The 23,676-nt window shown below is 36.4% G+C and overlaps 1 protein-coding gene across 1 annotated transcript; it reads right to left on the reverse strand.

Moving 5' to 3' along the window:
* Positions 1 to 6,675: 6,675 nt before the first annotated feature.
* On the reverse strand, positions 6,676 to 23,295 carry LOC149069999 (V-type proton ATPase 16 kDa proteolipid subunit c-like). Its single transcript, XM_089249770.1, has 3 exons — positions 22,983 to 23,295; positions 19,696 to 19,894; positions 6,676 to 8,714 (listed from the first exon to the last, which is right to left on the reverse strand). The coding sequence occupies exons 1-3, from the start codon at positions 23,059 to 23,061 to the stop codon at positions 8,507 to 8,509; spliced, it is 486 nt and encodes a 161-aa protein (XP_089105896.1). The 5' UTR covers positions 23,062 to 23,295; the 3' UTR covers positions 6,676 to 8,506.
* Positions 23,296 to 23,676: the final 381 nt, after the last annotated feature.

Raw genomic sequence — 23,676 nt, forward strand, 5'->3', positions numbered from 1 at the left:
AAAATTCGTTGAAGTTGTTTTTACTGTAAAGCATGTTTTCCCATCCCTCCTGCCTGAACAATCAATTAACTGCCATTGGGTGGAGTCAGCTCTTGTTCAAGGTTAGATAAGAGAAGGAGAGAGAAAAATAGAGAAAGAAATATACACTCACAGAGAGTATAAATTATAAAAAAACGATTCCCCCCCCCCCAAAAAAAGTGAAATTCCTCCCAATTTGTTGAGTCAACTTTCTTGCTTAGGAAGCAGCTCGGAAAAAAGAATAATTCTTGAAAATAGATGGCAATTTGTGAAGGTTTCGCAATTTCAAATGTGGCAGTTATAATGCGGATCAGGAAAACTTTAACCGCTTTAAAGGTTAAAATTGGGCTCGGTCGATTGCACTCAATATGGGGCCATTCAAGTATTACGTAAGCAGATTTTCAGCCATTTTCACCCCCCCCCTGCCTGTCAGCAAAACACTGACCCCCCCCCCCCCCGTCCCCCAGCAATATTTCATCAGCAGCTTATAATATTTCATATCTTCAAAATGGGGTGGTTGATGACGTAAGCAACCTTCAAACCCCCCCCCCCCCCCTCTTGTCATCAAAAGTCAGAAAATCCGAAAGCATGTTATAGCAATATGCTTGTCTTCCTTTTTGGAGAAAATTACGTTGCGAATTATTATTTTGAGATAAAATTTATGCCAAATAGTTCAACTATAGAGAAATCTGATGCAGTCAAATATCGGTTAATATAATTTTATTTTACTTTGTTTTGGTAGACAATTTTTTATCCATTCAATGCAAGTTTCGGTATTTTTGCGTGACGAAATAAATTAGTTTCGTTTTTCAGCGTCATCTATCTTTGACTTTGAATGTTTTTCTTTCTAATTATACTCGTATAAATTTCGGTTACAATTTTTCACTTTCTATCGTTTTTGTTTCTTAATTCGAACGATCAATTTCTCAATAATTTACAGAATATTTGATTATTTTGATGCGCCCACTTATATTCGGATGCAGTGAAACATCGGTTAATAAGATGTTTCTACTGCTTTCATATGAACCTTAAGCATTGAAATAATGTTTGAAAATAATTTTTATTACCTGCGCGAGGACTTTAAACAGATCCATCACATTTCAACAGGGCGTAAGTTGATTGTCCTCACTACATGTCGGACAACAGATTTGCCCATCACTGGGTCCTACATTAAAGGCATAATAAATGAACAGCAATATGCGAAATACATTGCAACGGACATCTAATTAATGATATCCATATAATTAATGATACTTCGCATATTGCTGTTCATTTATTATGTTTTTAATGTAGGAGCCAGTGATGAACAAATCTATTGTCCGACATGTAGTGAGGACAATCAATTTACGCCCTGTTGAAATGTGATGGATCTGTTTAAAGTCCTCGCCCAGGACCCATTTTGACACGGGGCCCTGAGACTCTTGGCTTTCCAGGGGATTCCTTGGAAAACCAAGGTTTAGGGTGACTAGGGTCAAAGATGTTTAATGAGTAATATATTGTTCAAATTTGTCGTTTTTATATATTTCATAAAACTTTTCGGACTTACATGAATGCCCTCACTTGCCCATGAGGAAATCAGGCACTGGAATGATTTTTTTGCTACAAGTTTGCTAATTTTGCTTACAAGTCAATGGTTCTCAAACTTTTGCCACCAGCGGCAAGCCCAATTAATGGTTTATCTGCGGCTCCCCCAGAGTAGTTTGGTGGATATTTTTGCATATAAAAGAACACACTTCAAAGCATGAAGAGGCACACAATTTCCTGCTCGCCGGACGTACCTGACAAAGGTTGGTGACGCACCCCTAGGAGCCGCGAAGCACACTTTGAGAAACACTGCTATAAGTGTTTGTTAAATGTGTATTTTTTCAAATGAAATTAAATTAATGAATTTATAAATTCATAAAATTTCAATGGACAAGTAGCGGAATATGTTCAGGATTCCACAATTTTGACCCCCCTTGAACTAGTCATAGGAGAAATTAAAGGGAAAATATACAGCGGCTTTAAGAAAACACCTGAAAACCATGGGTCCATAACCAATCATCAGAAGACCACCCATATGGAAACTCTGACCATGGCTCCCACATCCTGGAGCCACACCATTAGGCTGAGATCTTTGGCAGACCTCTAAACCAAGATTTTGTTTTACGAGCCCCTCCATAGAGTAATAAATTTATTTATTACTCTATGGAGTTATAATATTAATTAATTATAATATATTAATTTAAATATAAATTTATAGAGTAGAAAAACAGAGATACGATTTGTCCCAAACCTCTGGATTAGAGTCTTTCCTGCCCCACCCACCACTTGGGGACTATCTTAAAACGTGGGGACCCATCTCAATACGACCAAGGGGCCATCAAATGCACAGAGGGATTCTTGATAATGAGATTTGGTACTATGATTTTCAAGAGATTTTACATAAAGTTGATAGGCAGGTACTTCCATCTAGGTACTGATACCAGGATATCACTTTGCCCGAGGGTCCCCATGGTACCCACGGTTAACACGTCCCTGCATGACTCAACATATATTCATATCCAAACAATCATAATGCAAGTTCTTGAGTTCATTTTGCACAGGGCATTTAACCAATGTAGGAAGCGCAAAAATATCTCGCGGGCAAGAAAGCAGCCATAGCCATCGAGCACCTCCGGGTGTTTTAGCGAACACCGCGATGCTCGCAAACAACACCTCACGGGTTGAACATGCCACCAGTGTGTGTGTGAGCACTTCTTTCAATTTCTTCGAATAACACGAGTTCTAACAGAAGACACTCTACATGGTAATTTTTTCTTTTGCGTCTATGCCAAATAAATTCCGAGCTTAATTCTTGCTAGGAGATAGATGAATTCATCCGTAGAAGGAGGAGAGACACACACACACATTCAGTGAAGAAAAAGCAAGAGGAGATATTTGGCGTGCTTTACCTGGAAGATCCCGTAGAATATGTATGTACAGTCTAGGTAAAAAAAAAGAAGAAATAAATAAAAGAGAGAAGCTTGATGTGCGACCCGTTACAGTAGCGTAGCAGTTAGTCATGCAGCGTTGGTCACGAATACTATCAGGCAAATGCAGAAGAAATTCCGCAGTCAGAAGAAAATTGAAAAATGTTTTATTCAAAGCGAGGGGAGCCTTAACGATGTCTCTCTCCTCTCCGCATTTCACTGCTGCAAACGGACGGACGGAGGCACACTGCACTATTACATCGAGTCTGCAATATTCGCTCATGTGAAGATTATGTAATAAAAAATAATAATAATAATCGGTTCGTCTAAAAGCACGCGTCGAGCTTGAATATTTCCCATGTGATTTTCTCTCCTTCGACCAATTATTTCGGCTTTTCTTAAAAAAAAAAATGCAGATTTTGTCTGGAATATGTACTTTTTTCTCAACGTACAGAACAGAACAGAATCAAATTGTTACCCCCCATGCCCAGCTCTTGGCTGATTGTGGGGTTACGAACGGGCCCAGTAAGGCCTATGAAGAAGGGGGGAAAAATAGACTGTCAGTTTTGTAAGACAATTAATGTGTGTGCATGTATGTGTTTTGTGTGGGAAAGAAAGCATAGTCAAATCCAGGTCACGGTCATAGCTATACAGAATTTAGCCTAAATTTTATACCAGAGGCTATGCCTTAGTACAAGGGCGTAACGGGGGACTTGGGGGGGGGGGTCTGGTCCCCCCACTCCCCGAAATGTGAGAAAATGACCGGAAAAAGATGGCAAAATCTATTGTTCTATCACTTTGGTCGTCGTCGTCCCCCGAACGAAATTTCTGGCTACGCCCCTGCCTTAGTCCACTTGTTAATTCATAACCGGTGCCGTAACTAGCGGAGGGTCTGGTCAGAGGTACCGAAGTGAAGAAAATATTGGGGGGGGGGGGCTCATAGTTGCAGTTGTTAAGCCCTTATGTCGAAGCGGGGAGTAAATTCATTAATTACTGGGGGGGGGGGGGGCACGCACGCTCCAACAGTCTGACTCCCCCAAGTTTTGGTGCCTATAGGTGTCTAGTGACCCAAGCGATGGACAGGAAACGCTGCTAAGTTAACCCTTTGTTTAAGACAGGGTTTATAAAAAATTAGCCAGCGACCTAAAATCAACAATATGACCAAAAATTGACCCTCGGCTGAAAATGAAATGAGCAGCACAATTCCAGAGCATTTAGGCGGCCCGTGACACATTTCTAGAACACTTAAGCGATCCGTGGCACATATATAGATTTCTTGAGTGACGTGGATGTGGCAGTTTTAGAGCACTTAAGCGGCTCACAGTGCGTTTCTATACATCACTCAAGTTACCCGCAGCCCATTTCCGATTACATAAGTGATCCGCGACACAATTACGAATCACTTGAATGACGCGAAACAGAGATCACTAAAGTGACTCTGTAGGGGACTTATCAATACGGGGAATAGTTAAGTTGACCGCAAACTATCGAAAGGGTTTTCCCGTTTTACGCACCGAGCAAGATGCCATTAAGTATATTTCATATTTTTATGAAGGGTGGTTGATGACGTAAGCATCGTCCAAATCGGAAACCCCTTACCGCCATCGATGCTGACGTAATACTTGAATGTGACCCCTTTTGGGCGCCAAAATGGATACTTGTCTTAAGCCGATATCACACTAAGTTGACCGCAAACTATCGAAAGGGTTTTCCCGTTTTACGCACCGAGCAAGATGCCATTAAGTATATTTCATATTTTTATGAAGGGTGGTTGATGACGTAAGCATCGTCCAAATCGGAAACCCCTTACCGCCATCGATGCTGACGTAATACTTGAATGTGACCCCTTTTGGGCGCCAAAATGGATACTTGTCTTAAGCCGATATCACACTATAAAAATTGGGCCGGGATTAAACTATGTTCAGTGCCGTCTTAACGCATGGACCCACCCGGGCACCTGAAGAAAACGACAACCAGTTGAAATTTTCGAAATTTGACCAGGTAGAGTCTCAGAAAAATTACTTGGCCCGGGGGCCCGTGATGCTCTAAAGACGGCCCTGACTATGTTTTGCAAAAGTTCTTTTACAAAACTTCAAAAATGCAACCAATGAACGCATTGGTTATATTGGAGTTTATAACCGATGAAAATTTGAACATTATAACCCGGCCTAAATTTTTCTATCCTAGTCACAGCATCGATTGTAGAATCCAAGTTCGACACCTACGGTTCCATTGAAATCCGTCCAAGTTAGAGAGGTATCCAAAGTAGAGTTGCAGATTATAGCCACATTGTCATAGGATTATGGCCGGAGTTATTCATAACGGTCCAGTGTAGGAAGGCGTCTAAATTGACACACCGGTCTTACTGTTTATTTTCATTTGAAACATCCGTTAAGATTCTGACGCGTTGGAATATGAAACATAACTTAGGAATGTGGAGTTGCGGCATGAAATGGTACCCATTACCTAGACATGATTTTCCGATTTGCTTAGGCGGGCACAGAAGTTATGAACGCCCTAAATTCGAATAACGTATATTCGTTAACAAGCCAGAAATCTAACAATAGTGGTGGAGGGACCCAATCGTCATGAAATTAGAACATTTTGCTATTGGCATTAGACTCCAATTTAGCAATCACATGCAGAAAATTTTTGGCACCAATACCGATTTTATAGTCGCCATGACAACTTGTCGCCTCGGATTCGTCAGACCATGCAAGAGATTCGAATCCAAATCTGTGTTCTCGGGTCGTTTCTAGAACTAAATTCTAGAGAAAAGATTCATTGATGGCATTCACATGAATAGCTCAATGCATGAAGGCTAAACGTCGGGAGTTCTTTAGACCCGTGGGTATACTCTCGTCTTGAGCTTCATTCAATACCTCATTAGTTTACCAAGACCCGCAGAACGAAATATTCCGTTTACAAATGCAATGATTTGACGTTTTCAAAGTTCTCTAATCAATATGCAGGGTTCTCAAAAAAAAACCTGCGCTTCACACACACATATATTTCCCTCCGACCAAAACAAAAAATTTATAATTCCAAACATCAACCTTCCAAATGTTTTTCTGATCTTTCTCTTCCCCCCCCCCCCCCCCCTCGACTCTTTTGCCAAATATTTTTCCTTCCCGATTTTGCAGGACGCTGGGTACCCTGCAATGATAAATTCGAAGTGCAATTATTCAGATTTATCTTAAAATGAATATCAGTTGTTACAAAGGCATTTTATCGTCCTTGTGAGGGGGGGGGGGGGAACCCACCGGCAACTGAATATAAAACCCTTACGATTTCACATAATTCTATGTGTGGCCATTTCAGCTCTGAATACCAAATTCTGTATATAACAAACCCGCCGAATGTCTAAATAAGCGTAAACAAGAAGATTCTACCGAATAAGCTCCACACCGATCTCTCCAAGGACATTCTTTTACGCAACTGAGCGAGAATCGTGTTTTTCTTCTTTTCCACACGACGTTATTCTTCTGTAACAGCCAAGGACTGATTAGAGAGAAAACAAAAACAATGAAAATCTCGGGTGGAAAAAAAAAACTAGGACGCTTCTTGAAATTGATATATAATACGAGAAAAGGAAAAAATAGCCCGATTATCCAGACTGGTCAGCACGATTGATTTGCAGCGTCCATGTCACAATGAAGCAATCACTTATATTCAGAAAAACACATAAATGATGATAATCGCCAACTTGTTTGTTCAATTTTTATTTACACAAGTGCAATGAAATTCAACTGTCTACATATGAAGCAATTTTTTTTTTGTTATAACATTCAACATACAACACAGATTATACGGAATTTAATGCTCTTGAAGTCATAGAGACCATCCATTTTCAATCATTTTTTTTCCACAAACATCAATGACACCTATGCAGATTTAAATTATCTTCGAACAAAACACAAAGAAAAAAACCTGATCATAACAAGGTATCGCCCATTCAACTATTGATATAAGTTCTTTTCCTCTGTACAGTGTTACACAGATTTGATTTCAATATTGTTTTCAACTTCGACATTACAACCCTAAAACTATGTATTTATCTACTTTTTTTTATTTAAGCTAGCAGCCACAAACAATCAATATGGCGCAAAAAACTCTTAAAGGTTCGAAATATTTCCCTTTTTTTAAATATGTTTATATAAAGTATAATTCCTTTGCTGTGAGAATTGCTGGAACACCACACACACACAAACATGCACATTTATACACCAAAAAAATATGAGATATTGAGCCACATGAGGGTGGAAAACTGAAGAAAAAAGATCCTTAACTGTTGATAAATTGTGGCTCTGCCTTAGATTTTTCCAAAATTTCTTAATAAAACTCTCCATTACATATACAAACAATTACTTTCAATCAACACATTAGTTACATTTTTCTAGAAAAAAAAAAGTGGAATGATTAAAACATTTTTTTCCTCAAGGGAGAAAAACCGTGCAAAGCATTTGACCACTATGCATGATATTTTCATTGCAATACCTAATTGTAGCCATGATAAACATTTCAGTCCCATTATTTTTATCATGTTCCCCCCCTGCATTTTTTTTAAAAACGAGAATCAACATCTGGGCATGGAGGTCAACTTTAAATAAAGCCATCTGACCGCTAAGTTGTTGACCAGTGATGTGATCATTAAATCTGCGCGAGGATATAAATTAATCGAAAACAATTCAGACATGCACAACATAGAATCAAATTATCAAAAATTCATTTTATACAATTTAAACATTAAAAAAGCTTCAAAGAAAATCATTCCTATGCAACCATACAACTTCCAAAAAAAAAAAAACCATTCATGTATATAAGTGACAACTCTTCCACTCAAAGACAATTCATAACAATCATGTCAAACCACTGCATAATGTACAGAAGGATGAAAAACAATTTTTAGTGTTGAAACAGAAATGAACATGATCAACCATACATAAACAATATGCCGAAAAAAAAAATTATAGTCAATTACAAATATATTATATATATATATATCCTATACATATATTTTCTATGTACATGCAACAAAATGTTTTTTTTAGCTCTTTTATTCCTGTTCAAAATAAAAAAGGTGAAAGTTTGGTCACAAATTTTACACGACACTGGTTCAGACACATGGATAATAGGCAAATGCTTTGAAGGCTGTTTCACGTTCAAAAAAAAAAAAACTGAACGGTTAAAAAGAATTGTTGCGATAACATTTTCAAGATATATATAAAAAAGAAAATTACAGCAAGGGAAAATTTATGAATTTAAAAAAAAACATTAAAAACAACTGGTCAAGTTAGTATTTTTCTCTTTATATGCACATTTCTATATATACGAGATGTCAGAACAAAATAGACTAGGTATTTCTAAACATTGATAAACATTCCTACAAATTGGTTGATTCATTTTTGGGAAAAGGGGAAATCAGAAGGGAGAAAACATTTGAGAAAGAGGGGGGAAGAGAAAGAAACTTGCTTCACAAATCAACACAAATGACATTGTTTGGCTAATGAAATAATCCACGTAAAATAAGTTAACATTCAGCCTTTAGTGGTTAAGATGAGGGCTACGATAAGCCCGTACAGACCAAGTACTTCAGCGAAAATGAGGATCAGGATCATACCCACAAACAGACGAGGTTGCTGCGCTGTACCTCGAACACCGGCATCTCCAACAATTCCAATAGCAAAACCAGCTGCAAGACCACTCAACCCTACGCTAAGGCCAGCTCCCAAGTGCACAAATCCACTGGAGATAAAAGGGAGAAATGATTCTTAATTTAAAAAAAAATAAGAACACATTGTAAAATTAAGTGACCATAAGTTCAACATATCATTCACAGAATTAAGAATTAAAGTGCCCCAGAAATGAGAGGGGTGATAGCATACGTCAATGCAAACAATTTGTTATAGGCCAAGAGCCTAAGCTTGCAAGTGACCCATTCAGTGCATGTTAACATGGAATTTAACACTAGAAAGATAGATAGGTCTGTCCGACCCTGCGTTATACCCTTTTACTCATACTCCCATATAAAATATATATTCCTAGATATAAAGGACTGATAAGAACCAAAGGACTGATCAATTTTCAACTTTTCCTGAATTATGTTATTACATACCAAAGTTTTTTTTTTTCATTATCTTTCTTAACAGAGATATGAACAGGTATACTTAAAAAGACAGAAGGAACTTGCATTGACCCTTCCATATATACTCTTCACATGCATTGAATTGAATGCAGTACTTCACCTCATCAGTATAAGGAGAAATCGGGTCTACTTCAACTCATAGAAAATTCAATTTTAAGATTTGAATGAATATATTTCCTAAAATCTGGGTTCATACTCATGTTTGTAAAAAAATTTCCCTAACCTTTTCAGGTTTACCAGTCAAATTTTAAAAAACTCCAGGTAATTTTTTTTTTTATGCATGACTTCAGTGAGCAACACCAGATGAAGCATTTTACAAAATCAGGGTACGGTGATTTAAATCAGTTGATTTGATTTTTTTTTTTTTAAATCATTGATTTAAATAAGGATATTTGAGAGAACTTAATTTTTTCTTTAACTTCAATGATAATGAGGTAAAAAATAACCTAGTATGGTATACATTCTATTGAATACATTACAATGGGGCACTAGGGTTCTAATAAAAACACATTTTGTATAAAGCCTTGAATTCTATATTCTAATTGCTGATTTAATAATACATGTTGCACCAACATAAATACCGTTGGACTTTAATTTTAATACAAAAAGTGAAATTCATTTTTTTACAAAAACATTAAATCTTTGAAAGTATACAAATGTGTAAATTATCAAGCAACATCATGCAAGTCAGAAACACATCAAAATGAATGCATCTATTAATTGGGCAAGAAACAATCTTGTCAATAGAATATTTTTCAAGGAACAGTTAGTTTCCGGATATTATGCTGAGGTGAGCTCGGAAAGAAAAGTCATCACGTCTCCGCCAGGACTCGAACCCAGGCCCTCTTGCATACCGGGCAAGCATGCTACCATCTACACCACTGGAGACACATGAATCTGCCTTCCTAATTTCACGCACTGTGTCGTGAGGCGCTGAAGTAGAGGCATTAGTAGCCTCTCTTAACTTCAGAAAATGGCCCCCGGGTGGGACGGTTTAGAGAGATATATATAGAGGACGGTTAGAGAGAATATTTTTCATTTAGTAGATGCTGATTGACCATTTGATCCTGCATTGAGTGAATGGAGAAACCCTGCACCAACATGTGATACTAAGTCGCCACCAGGCATTTAATTTAAAGGGGTGGGGGTTTTGTCCCCATGAAAAACTTATCTATACAAGAAAAATGCTAATCCATGAAGTTAATTTGGGCTCAACAACCTCTCATGTTACCTAAGCCCCATCCACATGTACAATAAAACATCCTAGGAAGTTCCCGGTAACAGGGATTTTCGCTACAGACCATTCACATGACGTTAAGTTTACGCCGGTAATCCCCCCCCCCCACCTCTTCTTTCCAGAAGTCATCACTGGTTACGTAGGTTGAACGAAAGTGATTGATTCAATATGGTTGAAGGAGCTTATACCAGTTTTTGCGGCGCAAAGGATTATGGGAGAGAGGGTCGGTGTCGACCTCCAATCCACCCCAAGAAAGATGGGGTTTTTTTTATGAGCTTCTCTCCCACCTTTTTTCCCCTATGAGGGGAAAAAAGTTGTCATGCCGGTAATCACCACCAAAGCGACCCCCAATCTTGCACATGTGAACAGGGTTTTAAACAGATTTTTGATGTTCATATTTCTTGTTTGTGGTTCGTTTTTGTTGGCTTATCATTAATACTGAATTAAATTTGAGAGATTAGGTTAAAAAAATATGTGATATGAAAATCTCAATGCTTAATTAACAATATCTGTTCTAATTAAGCAATCAGCTAATTTTAATCAAAAGAAATCTGGTTTAAATAAATAATTTTTTCATACCCTATACAAACCTATTCCAACCAAGCTTTCCCGATACTTTTTTACACATGGATTTCTACAATTTGCAGTTATAAGTTTCCAGCAACACTTTGTATGCAATTATGATAAGATCGCTGCAATGCTCTTCCACATAAACTAATGAAATCGTGGTTCCTCTTCTGCAGTTTCTGTAGCTATTTTTTTTTGTTCCACCACAAGATTTACACATTATCAGTATTTACAATGTTATAGAATCACAATGTTCTGGATTTCCCTTCCCTTGTCTAGGAAAAAATTTTTCATTATTTTTTTTTCTTTTGATCAGACAATCGCAACAATTTTATAGGTCCTTTGTCAAAAACTTCCAGGTTTTAGAACAAATATGGGATATTTCTGTGATTTCAGACTTTTTAAGTAAAAAAATCCCCCCACCAAAATTCTACGTTTTCCCTGCCCAGTAAGAAGTTTGTACTACGAACCCTGTCTAATTCTAATGTTTTTAAGACAGAGGTATCAAATTGTTGAACATATACTGGTTACATTTAATTGAAAAATCATGAATAATGAGTTTACATGCAGCCACTAGCCAATGAAATGGGACCCCATCACAAAAGCTGGTCTAGCGTGTACTGTAATAGTTAAACTAGATAAGGACAAAATAGTCAAACAAATACATTACTACTGGTCAGTTATTGGGACAATTGCTGTGCTTATTCAAAATTACTAAATCTGACAATTTTTTTTGATTTTATAATGATTGGTCTTCTAATATATTCCCGACTTTTTCTTGGCGAAAAAACCATGCTCGACTCCTAAGGCTGAAAACATAGTGAGGCGGAGAGCAAAGCAATAAGGGGAAAAGTGATTGAAGTGAAATCAAACACATGGATTTCAATGTGCCTACATATAGTGGCGGCACTACAGCAAGACGGGAACTCTGCGGCAAACAAGAGCAACAGAATCAAGATGTTTGATATCGCTGTTCTGCTCGCTTGTGTGGTTTCAAGATGACCATCTAAGAGCCTGTTTTCATTGTAAAAAAACCGTAATGAGACCAAAAATATCACCAGAATCATAGATTTTTAGTTCTCAACATACTTCAAAATGGTGTAGACTATCAAATTGAACAGCAAGTAATAAATAATTTTCATAAATTTCCCGCTGAACTTTTTTCATGCGCATGTGCTTAACCAAACCAAAAATGATTTACATTTTGAGTTTTACGTTAATTTATCATGCATCATGTGTAGGGGAATGTATTTGAATAGTCTCAATTTAAAAAAAACTTCACGTATGTTCGTTTCTATGGAAAAATTAACTAGCTTTATATGTTTATTAATTTTCTGTGTACTGTCAATATTTCCACACTGGAAGCTTACAGAATACTTGTTATGCTGGATTTTTGTGTGTCAATTATGTTTCCTGTTGTGTAAAAAAAATGAAACCAATGAATATTCATACAGAAAAGAATAAAATTAAGAACTATACAGTTATAAGTTCTGAATCATTTGAGATGTTAGAACAGTTTAAAATTTGAACACAAATGAGAAATTTCCAAATTAAAAAACTCAAATACTGTGTCTAATGTAAGAACATCAGAAGTGTCATATCATGTCAGTGTATGTTGTCTGTCGAATGCAGTGTAACAACTAAAATAGAGAGAACTAGATTCTATAATAAGTAGAAACTATTTAGGTTCAAAAAGTTCCAGAATTCATTTTATTATGGAAGAATGAATACAGATAGAACCGGTTTATTTGGTGTTTCCTACGAAATAACTACCCTACCCTATGCAATTATAACTCAGTGGTGAAAATTTACATCTTTGTATGAACAGTGACACTGTTCATACAAAGACTTAAATTGCAAGCGGATTGCAAGTCTTTTTTTTTTTGTCATATCCTTAGTACCTTCATCACTGCTCTTCTCTGGAAGCTGAAAATTGATGCCCCCAACCTTAAGCAAATTCTCTATCCGAAGAAAAAGTCACATGAGGAGAGATCAGGGGGAATAAGTTGAACTGGAATGCGATGGTTCTGACAGGTAATCTGACGCCAGGAAGGACTTGAGCTAGAGCACTATCTTGATGGAGCACCCACAACTTGGCCTTTCAAAGATTTGGTCGCTTGTGTCTCACCGAATCATGCAGGCATTTAAGGATTCACAAGTCCTTTCTGGTATCAGATTTACCTGTGAAAACACCACGTTCCGACAATTCCACAAACAGCTTATATCCATACTCTAGCCTCACATGACTTTTCCCTTCCCCCTCTTCAGATAAAGAATTTGCTTAAAGGACAAGTCTTCAATTCTGAAGTAGTACAGAGAGCAGTGACGAAAGCACTGAAAAATGTGACAAAAAAAAAGCTTGCAATCGGAATTCACATTTTTATACGAACAGGGTTGGTCTGACTTTGCCCAACCCGAAAAAACCTGGGGAAAAGAGGGTCCAAAAAAAAAAACACCAAAAATTACACTCAATACTGCACTTTATTATTGCAAACATGATTTCTAATAGCATAGCTGCCAACTTTTGAAAATGAAAATTCAGGAGATTTTTGCGTGAACCCGTATTTTATGCTAAAACCACTCCCTAATAAATACAAAAGGAATTTTTCCAAATAAAATAGGGAGTTTCCCCACACGGAAGTTAAACTCTTGGGAATAAACCCCCTATGCAAAAAACAAGTGAAATTAGAGGCCAAAACATCAATGGTTATCTAAAAAAATATTGTGTTCAATCAGAAAAAAAAGAAGACATTCTGCTCGAATGACCCCAAAATCATCGGAAGATGAAGGAAAAAAAAGCGTCAAATTTTAAAGAACACTGACTTTTTTTTTTGCGACAATGTTTTTTTTTCATTTCACATAGGTGATGTCAGTCTTTCCATGACCGATGTTTGTCCGTAACACAACTTGTATAAAAAGGAAAAGTCTGCTCTTTTCTGGAACGTTTGATGAAAGGAAATTCATCGGGAAATAAATATCTTTAAAACTAATTAAATATGTTTTTGCTTATCAGTATTCATGTTTTGTTATATCGCACGTACCTAACTTCAAAAGAAATTTTGACCACATGCGTGTCACCATAATCAATTATCCAGGACAATTTGGCTGCTAAGCTATTTCCCTGCACGATAAGACAAACAACTTTCTTATTACCATCAGAGGGTTTGTAAAACTTTCTTAAAAAGGAAATTTCCCCATTTACAACGTGTGACGTCATTTTGAAAGGGAAAAAAACAGGCAAAAGACTTCATGCCCCACAAGAAATTCCTTAGGGATGGTTTTCATAAGAGGGGATTGTTGTTTTTTTTTAATGAAGTAGGAAATTTTTTAAGGGCAATTAGGGATTTTGTGATTTTCGCAAAAATTCGGGAGATTTAAGAAATTTTTGGGAGGTCGAGGGATGAAGCTAAAATTCGGGAGATTCCCGGAAAATTCTGGAGACTTGGCAGCTATGTAATAATGTTATTGAATTGTCATACTCTAGCTAAAGAGAAATACATTAGCAAGTCCGTCTAGCCAAAATTTGGGTCTGTCTTCCGAACCCTTCACAAAATTATGGACCTAAAAAACAGACCCCATCACAAAATAAAAATTAATGAAACCATAAATTTGAAATTTTATTTCTTTTGTGATAGATTAAGTACATTACTCAGCTTCCCAAAAAATTAATGATCCTTTTCACATAAACAACCCTACCAAAAAGTTTGGACATACCCTGTTAATGTTATTAACCACATAATGAAGATATTTTACAAAAACTAGGTAATAGTTAATGTGTTCTAGGTAGTTTAATGTGCTCAATGAAACATAATTAATGTTGCTTAATTAGTGATGATTTATGATACACAGGGTGATTATAGCAAAGTTCTGATTTCAAAACACTAAAATAAGAACTACTAGTCAGAATGACTTGGAAATTTGTGTGAATATTCTTGAAGCAATGGAATTTTGTAGGGCAAAAAAATAAAAATGTAAAATACATGACACTGCACTCATCCAACACATGGCAAATTTGCTCGCAGAATGGAAACTATAGCCAGTCAGAACAAAACTATAGCTTAATTAGCATCACACAATTTCATGAAAACATCACAAAAATAGTCATTAAACTACAACTTACACGAGAAATGTTAAATACGTTGCCCACATTGTTCTAGCTATGAAATGGAAGAGCAAAAATGCTTGTTCAGCAACAAATCAGTATGCCATGATAATGTGAATGTGCTTTCAATTCACCAAAGTTTACAATCAAACCCATTTTGAGGTATCTCTTCCCCACCCCCAATGCCACAAGTTGCAAGGGTTAAGGTCAGGTGAACATGGCAAAAATAGTATCCAACAGCTGCTTTGCTGGTGTTGTAATGTGCATATTGATAAAAGTTACACTATCCACACACTGATGCTGTTAAAGTGCCAAAATGATGTGGTTGCACAAGATAGATTATACCGCTGGCTTAGCTTAAATAGAGCATCATCTACTTGTACATTTTTAAGTTTTTTTTACTTTCTGCAAAGAAAATTCCATTGCTTCAGGAGTATCCATACAAATTTTCAAGTCATTCTAACCAGTGGTTCTTATTGTACAGTGCTTTGGAATCCCAACTTTAACTATAATCACCCTGTATATAAGCTGATTTATATAAATCACTTACTACTGAGAATGTGTTAAGAATGAACCTTGATTAACTGGGGTTAATGGTGAAAATATAAACAAAAACTATTGAATATCAAGCGTGGTAGTGACAGTATCAGACCCGCTGCTTCTTATGGAAAGAAAATGAAAATGTCTGAGGTGATGTAAGGACTTTATCCACTGGTCTGTCCTTTAGAGGCAGCAGGTCTCTCTATTGGATTATAAGACCACCTGCCATTAACATGATAGTGTTAATGCACTACTCCTGCGGCCTCTTTGTGAAAAAAAAAACAAAAGCCTATAAGAACATACATTTGGATGTGACACGAAAGCAATCCCCATTCATAAATTTGTTGTATAGCATCAGAATATAGCCCAAGGTTAGAAAATGTAATAAGAATGAGAAATTTTGGCTACTGAATATAACTAAGCAACTACAACTTAAATACGAAAAAAATATATTCAGGCCACTTTTATAAGATTTTTTAGGGGAAAAAAACCACTTATACCATCAGAATGTACCCCAAGAATAAAGAATGTGGTAAGAATAAAAAATTTTGGATATTAACTAACATATATTTTTCAAGAAAAAAAAAATTATATTTATGTAACTTTTTTAAAGGGAAAAAAACATTTGGTAAAACCAAACAACACTGGTTCGTTCCCACGACAGAAGTGTATTATTAAGACTTGTAGGTAATCAGTGTGAGCTTGATTTTAATTTTTAAATTTTGTGTGCTTGACACCCTGTGCTACTAAATATTGTGGGGTGCTCTGCTAAATTAATCACTTAACAGTTTTGCAGCACACGCTTCGGGTCGGGTGCTGCGGAAGGGCCTTTTTCTGATTTGCCAGTACGCCGCTAGGGCAGCATATTTTTCTACGCCAATCCTGATTTGCAAGGCTTTTTTATTTTGCAGTGTTTTTAATAGATGGCTCTAGTTGTCCAGTAAAGTTTAGATTGGAAAACTAGTGTAAACCAGTTTCAAGGTGTCAGGTTTTACTGCTTTTCGTTCAGCTAGTTGTTCGGAAAAAACCAACTTTACGTAAAAATGTCATTTTTCACAGTAATTAAAAACGAACGCAAATGAATAAATGCAATATTTGTAACAGTTTTGACTGCAGATTTGAATTTATGTAATTGATTTGAATACAAAATTGTTTATCAAACGTGCTTATTTTTGGACATAATATGGCAAAAAAAAAAACCGAAACTGTTAAGTGGTTGATTAAACATAACCTGTAAGACTAAATATAAAGGTCTGAAGAAAGCTCCAAAAAATTACATCAAATTTAAATAAAGCTGCTCTTTACTGCAAACTTCATGAAGATGACTTGTACAGGAATTGAACCCTTCTATCGGGTACAATACAAATCCCAACAGGTTTGAGTGCAACTCATTTATGGAATTAAAAATTAAATATTTGCCTAGGCTCAAGGGAAAGCTTATCAAATTGCACAACAAGGTTATATTTACGTTTTTAAGTAACTTTTATATTTCCTTGCAATTTCCAATCACAGAACTTGAGTTCTGTAATTGGAAGTTTTCTCAATTTTTTTTTTCAGAGGCATGATCAGGCGTAAATCATCTCACAGATTATATAAGAACTGACGATCAATATCATTGAATTAAGGGCTGGAACATTAGGGTCACAAACTATTATATGTAGATCAGTGTTTCCCAAAGTGGGCGATGGAACGGTCTGGGGAAGAGGAAATAATTGCTACAAATATAGCATAGGATCTTATGGGTTAGTTAGGAGATAACAAAAACATTTCTGTAGGGGATGATGGAACAAAAATTTGGAGAAACTATTATGTAGATAAGATTGGATTATTTTTTTTTGAAAATTTTCTCAAAAAAAAACCAAAATACTAATGTAATTGGGCACAAACCATCTATCAGATTAACATGTCCCCTCTCACAGACCAACAGAGAACACCGGAGAAGAAATTACCTTGTGTGAGTGGTGGGAGTCAGGAAGCTACAAAATATCCCACCACTTACTCAGTATACCCCGCTCTTTAACACACACAAAAAAATAAGTACTTCATCTCAAATTAAATGTGCCCATCAGAGTTAACACTTTTTTTCTTATTTACAAAGTGGGCTCTTTCAGTAAGTGCCTGGAAAATGACAGGAATGTATATTCTATTAAAAAACCAGCTTTATAAGATTTTGGGATGTTTGTTAAAATAAAAGGTTTTTAAAGAAGTTTTTAAACTCAATGCTGGAATATGATTTGCATCAGCATTACTCAGAATTTCTGTACCCAAGGGTCTGTAAATTTTATGAAACGATGCAACATACCACAGGGCTTGCAATTTTCGAAACAAATTATTCTGTGGTGTTTGGTCAGAACATAATTCCAAAATCACTGAGATATAAGTATTTTCATTGTCATTTAAAAATCAGAAATAAAGCATACACACAAATACAAATGAAATTATCATACATCAGTATATTGTTTAACAGTACATACGTATTAGTGCATTTTTAGTTCACTTTCAATTATCATTATGCTTTTAATTATCACATGCATTTTTAGCTCACTTACTGCAATTTTGTGCCTTTTTTTATCGCCAAACCTGCTTTAGCACTAGGGTTACTGCCACAATACAAAAAATGATTAAAAACGTGAAAATAAAAATATATATTATATAATTGGTATTTAATCAATAAACACCTGTAGCCCATACTTTATACAGCACATGCCTGGCACACACAAATGGCTCCGCCACCTGTGTTCGAACGGTGATTCGCTCCATGCATAAAGATGAGGGAGCTGCTCCCCAGACCCAAAAATATTGACTTCAGACTACCACAAACACTATGGCAAGGTGCTACGAGCTAGGGTTACTGCCCGAACACCAGCCCATCTTCATATAGAAGTTGATGACGCTTCTCAGCCCTTCACATTGTAGCCGATGCAGATACATTAAATCTACACAATCAACCGTAACGCCAAAAAAACCAAGAAATAGAATGAAAAACCGGCACAGAAAAAGCAAAATCAGCTTTAAACAAAACGGATAAGAAACACTAAATGGCAACAATAAGCTGGACAAGAAAATCTGGCGCAGTGGTGCCATCTACGTTTTAGGACCTGGAAGAATTATGTTACAGACATATCAGTTTTGGCGTACACGAAAAATTGACGACAAAACAGTATATTGGGAATTGAGTATTTTTATAGCCATAGTTATGGCCATAAAAATACTCACACATTTGCCATGTTCATAATTTTTTCTATGAACTACATTTCAATTCACTTTTTGGTTTCCAATACTCCCCCCCCCCCCACTTTATGCACTCATTTGTAATTTTCCGGTCACTCCAGCATTGCCCGAGTGGCACAATGGTATATAAGATGCTCTTCATGTTTTTCACTATGAAAGTTACCATCAAGGTCCACTGGTTAGAATCCGGCCCAAGAACATCAGAAACAAGTTAGTTCTTTACCTACCGAACCTTCATTTCCCACTGGGTGGAAATCACAGTATGGCAATACATGACCAGAGTTAGTAAGTGGGAAATTAGTCACAACGGCAAAAAATTAATGATACCACCATGTCACGATGGAAGTTTTTTTTTTGAGAAATACATTTTTATTTACGGTTTGTGACAGCCATTTATCTCCCCGCCCTTCAGCAATAATTAATGAATTTGTTAAAAATAGCTTTTGACTAAAATTAACATATATATCATAGGATCATGATTTTCTGTATTTTTTTAGATGAGATATTGTTACTCCAAGTACAAAGGTCCAATTTTTTTATTTGAAACTACAAAGATATTACTAATATCAATTACAGCAACTGAATATCCTTTCATGTTATTAGAATTGAATTATCAAGTCTGACAAGAACTAATCCTATCACGACTAGTAAGATAGCAAAAGCGCTAAAGTGACATGATAATAAGATGCTTGCCTACAACCGTGAAGGTTGCTATCGTGTCCCAGGCTTGATCTAAGGGAAAAATATAGATAACCAGATACTTCGCACAAGCTTGAGATGGCCACAGATAGAAGGCGCCTTCATTTCCAACACAACTTGTTAACAGCAGTAAATTGCACATAACGATATCGCCGGAGTTGGTGTGTGGTGTTAAGTAGAAAGATAGCAAAGAGAAAATACTCACGTGAGAAGTTTATATGGCTGATCCCCATCGGCAGCCTTGATACCGTTTGCTATTAATACTGCCACTACAAGTCCATAAATAGCAATAATACCAGCCATAACTACTGGGATGATAGACTTCATTATCAACTCTGGCCTCATCACAGACATCGCTGCAATTCCAGTACCAGACTTTGCAGTTCCATAAGCAGCACCGAGGGCTAAAAAGAATTTTTTAAAAATTTAACAAACAGCATTTCTCTCTCTCGCACATATATATTTTTTGTTTAGCTAGAACACGTGTATTCAAAACTTCAAAAACACTGAATTTCCACAAACTTTGCAATATATGTTTTAGCTATATCGTCGTACAGGCAAAAAACAATTCTGAACCAATATAGCTTTTAATTCTACGAAAATATGTAAATGAACGATGTATAGATTCACTTTTTTAATTTTAAAGAAAAGGGACACTGTTTCAGACTGCCATTGGTCTGAATTTCAATAAGTTTGATTGTAATTTGACTCAATTTAATCCAATCTTGTTAGTTAAAACTTTGAAACTTATTTTTGTTTGTTCATTTGCAGTACGTCATATATATTTTTTTGCAGTTCATTTGCAGTATGTCAGTTTTCCCAGTATGTTGCATTGTTTTTCTTGTTGGAATATCACATTTTTAATGTGTTCTCTCAGGTTTTACATTCATATTTTGATTAATTTTTTGCATATTGGTCGTCAGTTTCAATCCAGCAATCATGTTTTTGTAAATTTAGAGAGTTTTTTTTACTCTAACCACCATTAAAATATATTTAAAAGAGACTGGGTTTTTATAATTTTCATCTTGTACCTTGGGGGGGTGTCTACGATATATAATTTTAACCTCTATCCCTTATTCAATCTGAATGTTTTGTTTGTAAATTTTTTTGCTGCCTATTTTTTCATCATAATAGCCATGGTATCCCTTTTCCATGTGTTGGCATTTTTTTTTTGGCAAGAAAACCGTTCCAAAGCATGACTTTTCAGCTTTTCCCTCTGGATGACTTAGACATTTTTCTTGAAAAAACCATTAACACATCGCCAAAAATAGATTATACTAGCTGTTCAAAGATGAAAATAAGAAAAACTATCAATGTAACTATTATGTTTATTCACAGATAATAGCATAAAACGCACTTACTAAAGCAAAAAAACATGTTTTCTTAACACTATATTTGGTCTACTCAGATACAACTCTCTCCCCACAAAGCAGAATGTGCCAAAATCTGAGACATACGTCGCAGAACAATTAGGAAGAATTTTAAAGAAAAGTGTAAAAAAACACTATTGCATGTATGGGGATTTTTATCGCAGAACATTTCCAGTCAGCTGAGGGCTCGTCGCAGAACAGTGCTAAACATTCTGCTTTGGGGGCCCCTCTCATTTTTTACTCATCTCACAAAGTGGTTAATTTTCCATAAACGCGGTCAGTGCCAATAAGGCAACTTTTTTCTCTGTGCCAGTCAATTCAAGATGACTGACAAAGGACTTAATTACATAAAAAATTAAACTTATTACATGAAATCAGTAGAGACAAGGTAGAAAATATAGAAAACTACGAAAAACTGAAAAAAATTAAGACAACAAAATGGGTTGTAAAATTAATGTGATTGATTAAAGGGTACCAAAACTAAAATAGCAATGCTGTCAGGTTTTCCGTGAAAACAAGCAAATTTCGCAGTAAAAAAAATATCACGTTAGTGCTGACCATGCTCATGGAAAATTACGCTACAAAGCACCGAACTGTGATCCATCCAGTGCATTTGCAGAATTTCCTGAATGACTTATATCAGCTCTAGAGCAGAGTTGGACAAATCAAAATAATCTAGGCACCAGAAAATTTCATCAAAAGGAAAAGAAAGGTCCAAAATGATGCTTCTTTTAAATTTTTTCAGGACATAGCGACCCTCTTTGATGTCGGCAGATAAGCTATTAATTTAAAACATTGTGCTGCTCTCAGACTACAATTTAGTAACTGCACAAAGAAAATTTTAGGCACCAATATTAATTTTTAGTCGCCGTGGCGACCCGAGATTTATCCAGCCCTGTTCTAGAGGTACTTTCCACGTAGCAAGCTGTGAAGCATTAACCCAGTACAATGTGGCTGGTTAGGGGATGACTTCAAAATCTTCAGCAGTATAAGCTAGTCCACGACCACAACTAGAAACTTTGTCAGCAAGTGCTGTCTTAACACATAGGCTCACTCGGGCAAGGCCTCCAGTGCAGAGGTCTCTCATGGTAAATATATGGTTTGAATTTTAGATATTAAGCATGTATATCGGTAGGTAGGCATTCATAGTCAGGTACAGGGCCTCATGAATATATGAACACCAGAACTCTGCTGGGCCTCAGGCTTGAGGGCCCTCAGTACTCTTAAAAGGGCCTTGTCTCAGCTGAGCAAACATATTTCAACACCCAATATAGGCTAATGTAAAAGCAGCTGTTAAAATGTGAATTCAGACCCCACAAGGGCACCTGAACCCCTCTGCTCCCCTCCCCCAGCAGAAGTCCTAATCTGGCATCGCACGAATAGAAACGGTCGTCAAAGCGGGTCAGTTCTGGCATCAAGCCTCCAGGTCTGCTTAGTTTTGGCCGCACTTAGAAAGTCCTAATCTAGTACCATGCTTCTTAACATGACCTTTGAAAAAATATTTTGAAGGCGAAACCTAAAATCTACATTTTTCGATCAATATAAAATTAATCCAGTTCAGGAGGCTTCTCAAAGTTCTTGCCTGGAGGTCCAAAAAACAAGAAATGTGGCCCAGAGGGGCCCCACAATCAAAGATTTTCCCTTGCAATATGGTTTTTTTAGTGAAGAAAAAACCGCTTTAGGCATTTTCCATTGGTTTTTCGGGTAAGCCGAATTTTTAGTAATCTGACATGACCGCAGTCCCGTGGATTATCAAGACAGCACTGAACCTTCACATTTAAAGGGGGGCGGTGGGAGTAACCGCCCCATTATTACACCAGTAATTAAAAACTAAAGAAATACACTCGGAATATAAGACAATTTAATATTTTGATTGCTTCATTACCGAACGAGCCCAAATTCTTATTAAACATTGAATGAATGAAAGGTGAGGTTAATCCCTAATTTAGCCTAACGAAAAAATAACCTTGTAAGGCATTTATTTCGAACGCTGATCCCATAAATGGAAAATCGATCGCAAAACTGACATTAAATTACGTGAATAAACGGAATAAATGTAAATATATGTTTTCTCCGTAAGCTCCTTATGTTACGTGCGAAAAAAAAAAAAAATTGAACTCACCACTGAATATGATGGCGGCAGCGGACCCCATTACTCCGAAAAACGGGCCGTAAACCGGATTTGCTTCACCGAAAACCATTTCGGAATTTAATATGTAAACTTTGTTTTAAAAACTATTGTTGAATTAACTCCACGAATATGTAAACCGACGAATGCAAACTCGCCCCCGAAACGGTTAAAAGGTTAGACCTCGAAGGCGGACACAAAAAACGACACGCAAGATGGCTGCGTAGAGCTAAGAAAAAAAAGATGCGAAGCGGGGACCTAATCTGCGACGGTGTGTGACTATGACGAAACGCAGACGATGAAACGCCTACCGACGGAAAAAAATAAAAAAAACAAAACAAAACTGAGTCTCAAGCGCATGCGAGAAAAACTCACGAATTGAAAATGACGTCTTATGTATTTTAGTCGATTTCTCCATTTAATGTCGTTTTTGATTCGATGTTGAGACCGTGACGGCTCGTTGACTTGATTTTAAAATTATGACCCATAAATTATTTTTTAATGACACTTGTAATAATGCTCTTAATACTCAAAGATACTGAAAAATCGAAAAAAATTGGCTTAAAAGTATAATTTAAAAGCTTGGAGTCCACAAAATAATAGTCATTTATTGCGCTCTATTGGCAAAAATTATAATGTTTTGAAAGGTGACGATAAATCCATTAGATCAGTGGTTCTCAACCTGGGG

Source organism: Pholcus phalangioides, unplaced genomic scaffold (assembly GCF_987345545.1).
Source record: "Pholcus phalangioides strain wild (caught in Gottingen) unplaced genomic scaffold, Ppha-v1.0 ptg000022l_1, whole genome shotgun sequence".
In the NCBI taxonomy this organism is placed as follows: domain Eukaryota; kingdom Metazoa; phylum Arthropoda; class Arachnida; order Araneae; family Pholcidae; genus Pholcus; species Pholcus phalangioides.

Excerpts from the sequence above, each read along its gene's own strand:
- LOC149069999 (XM_089249770.1), bottom strand. The coding sequence starts at position 23,061 with ATGGTTTTCGGTGAAGCAAATCCGGTTTACGGCCCGTTTTTCGGAGTA. Across the intron at positions 19,895-22,982 it reads TGCCGCCATCATATTCAGTG|CCCTCGGTGCTGCTTATGGA; the intron begins GTGAGTTCAATT and ends AATTCTTTTTAG. Across the intron at positions 8,715-19,695 it reads CAGCCATATAAACTTCTCAC|TGGATTTGTGCACTTGGGAG; the intron begins GTGAGTATTTTC and ends TTTTATCTCCAG.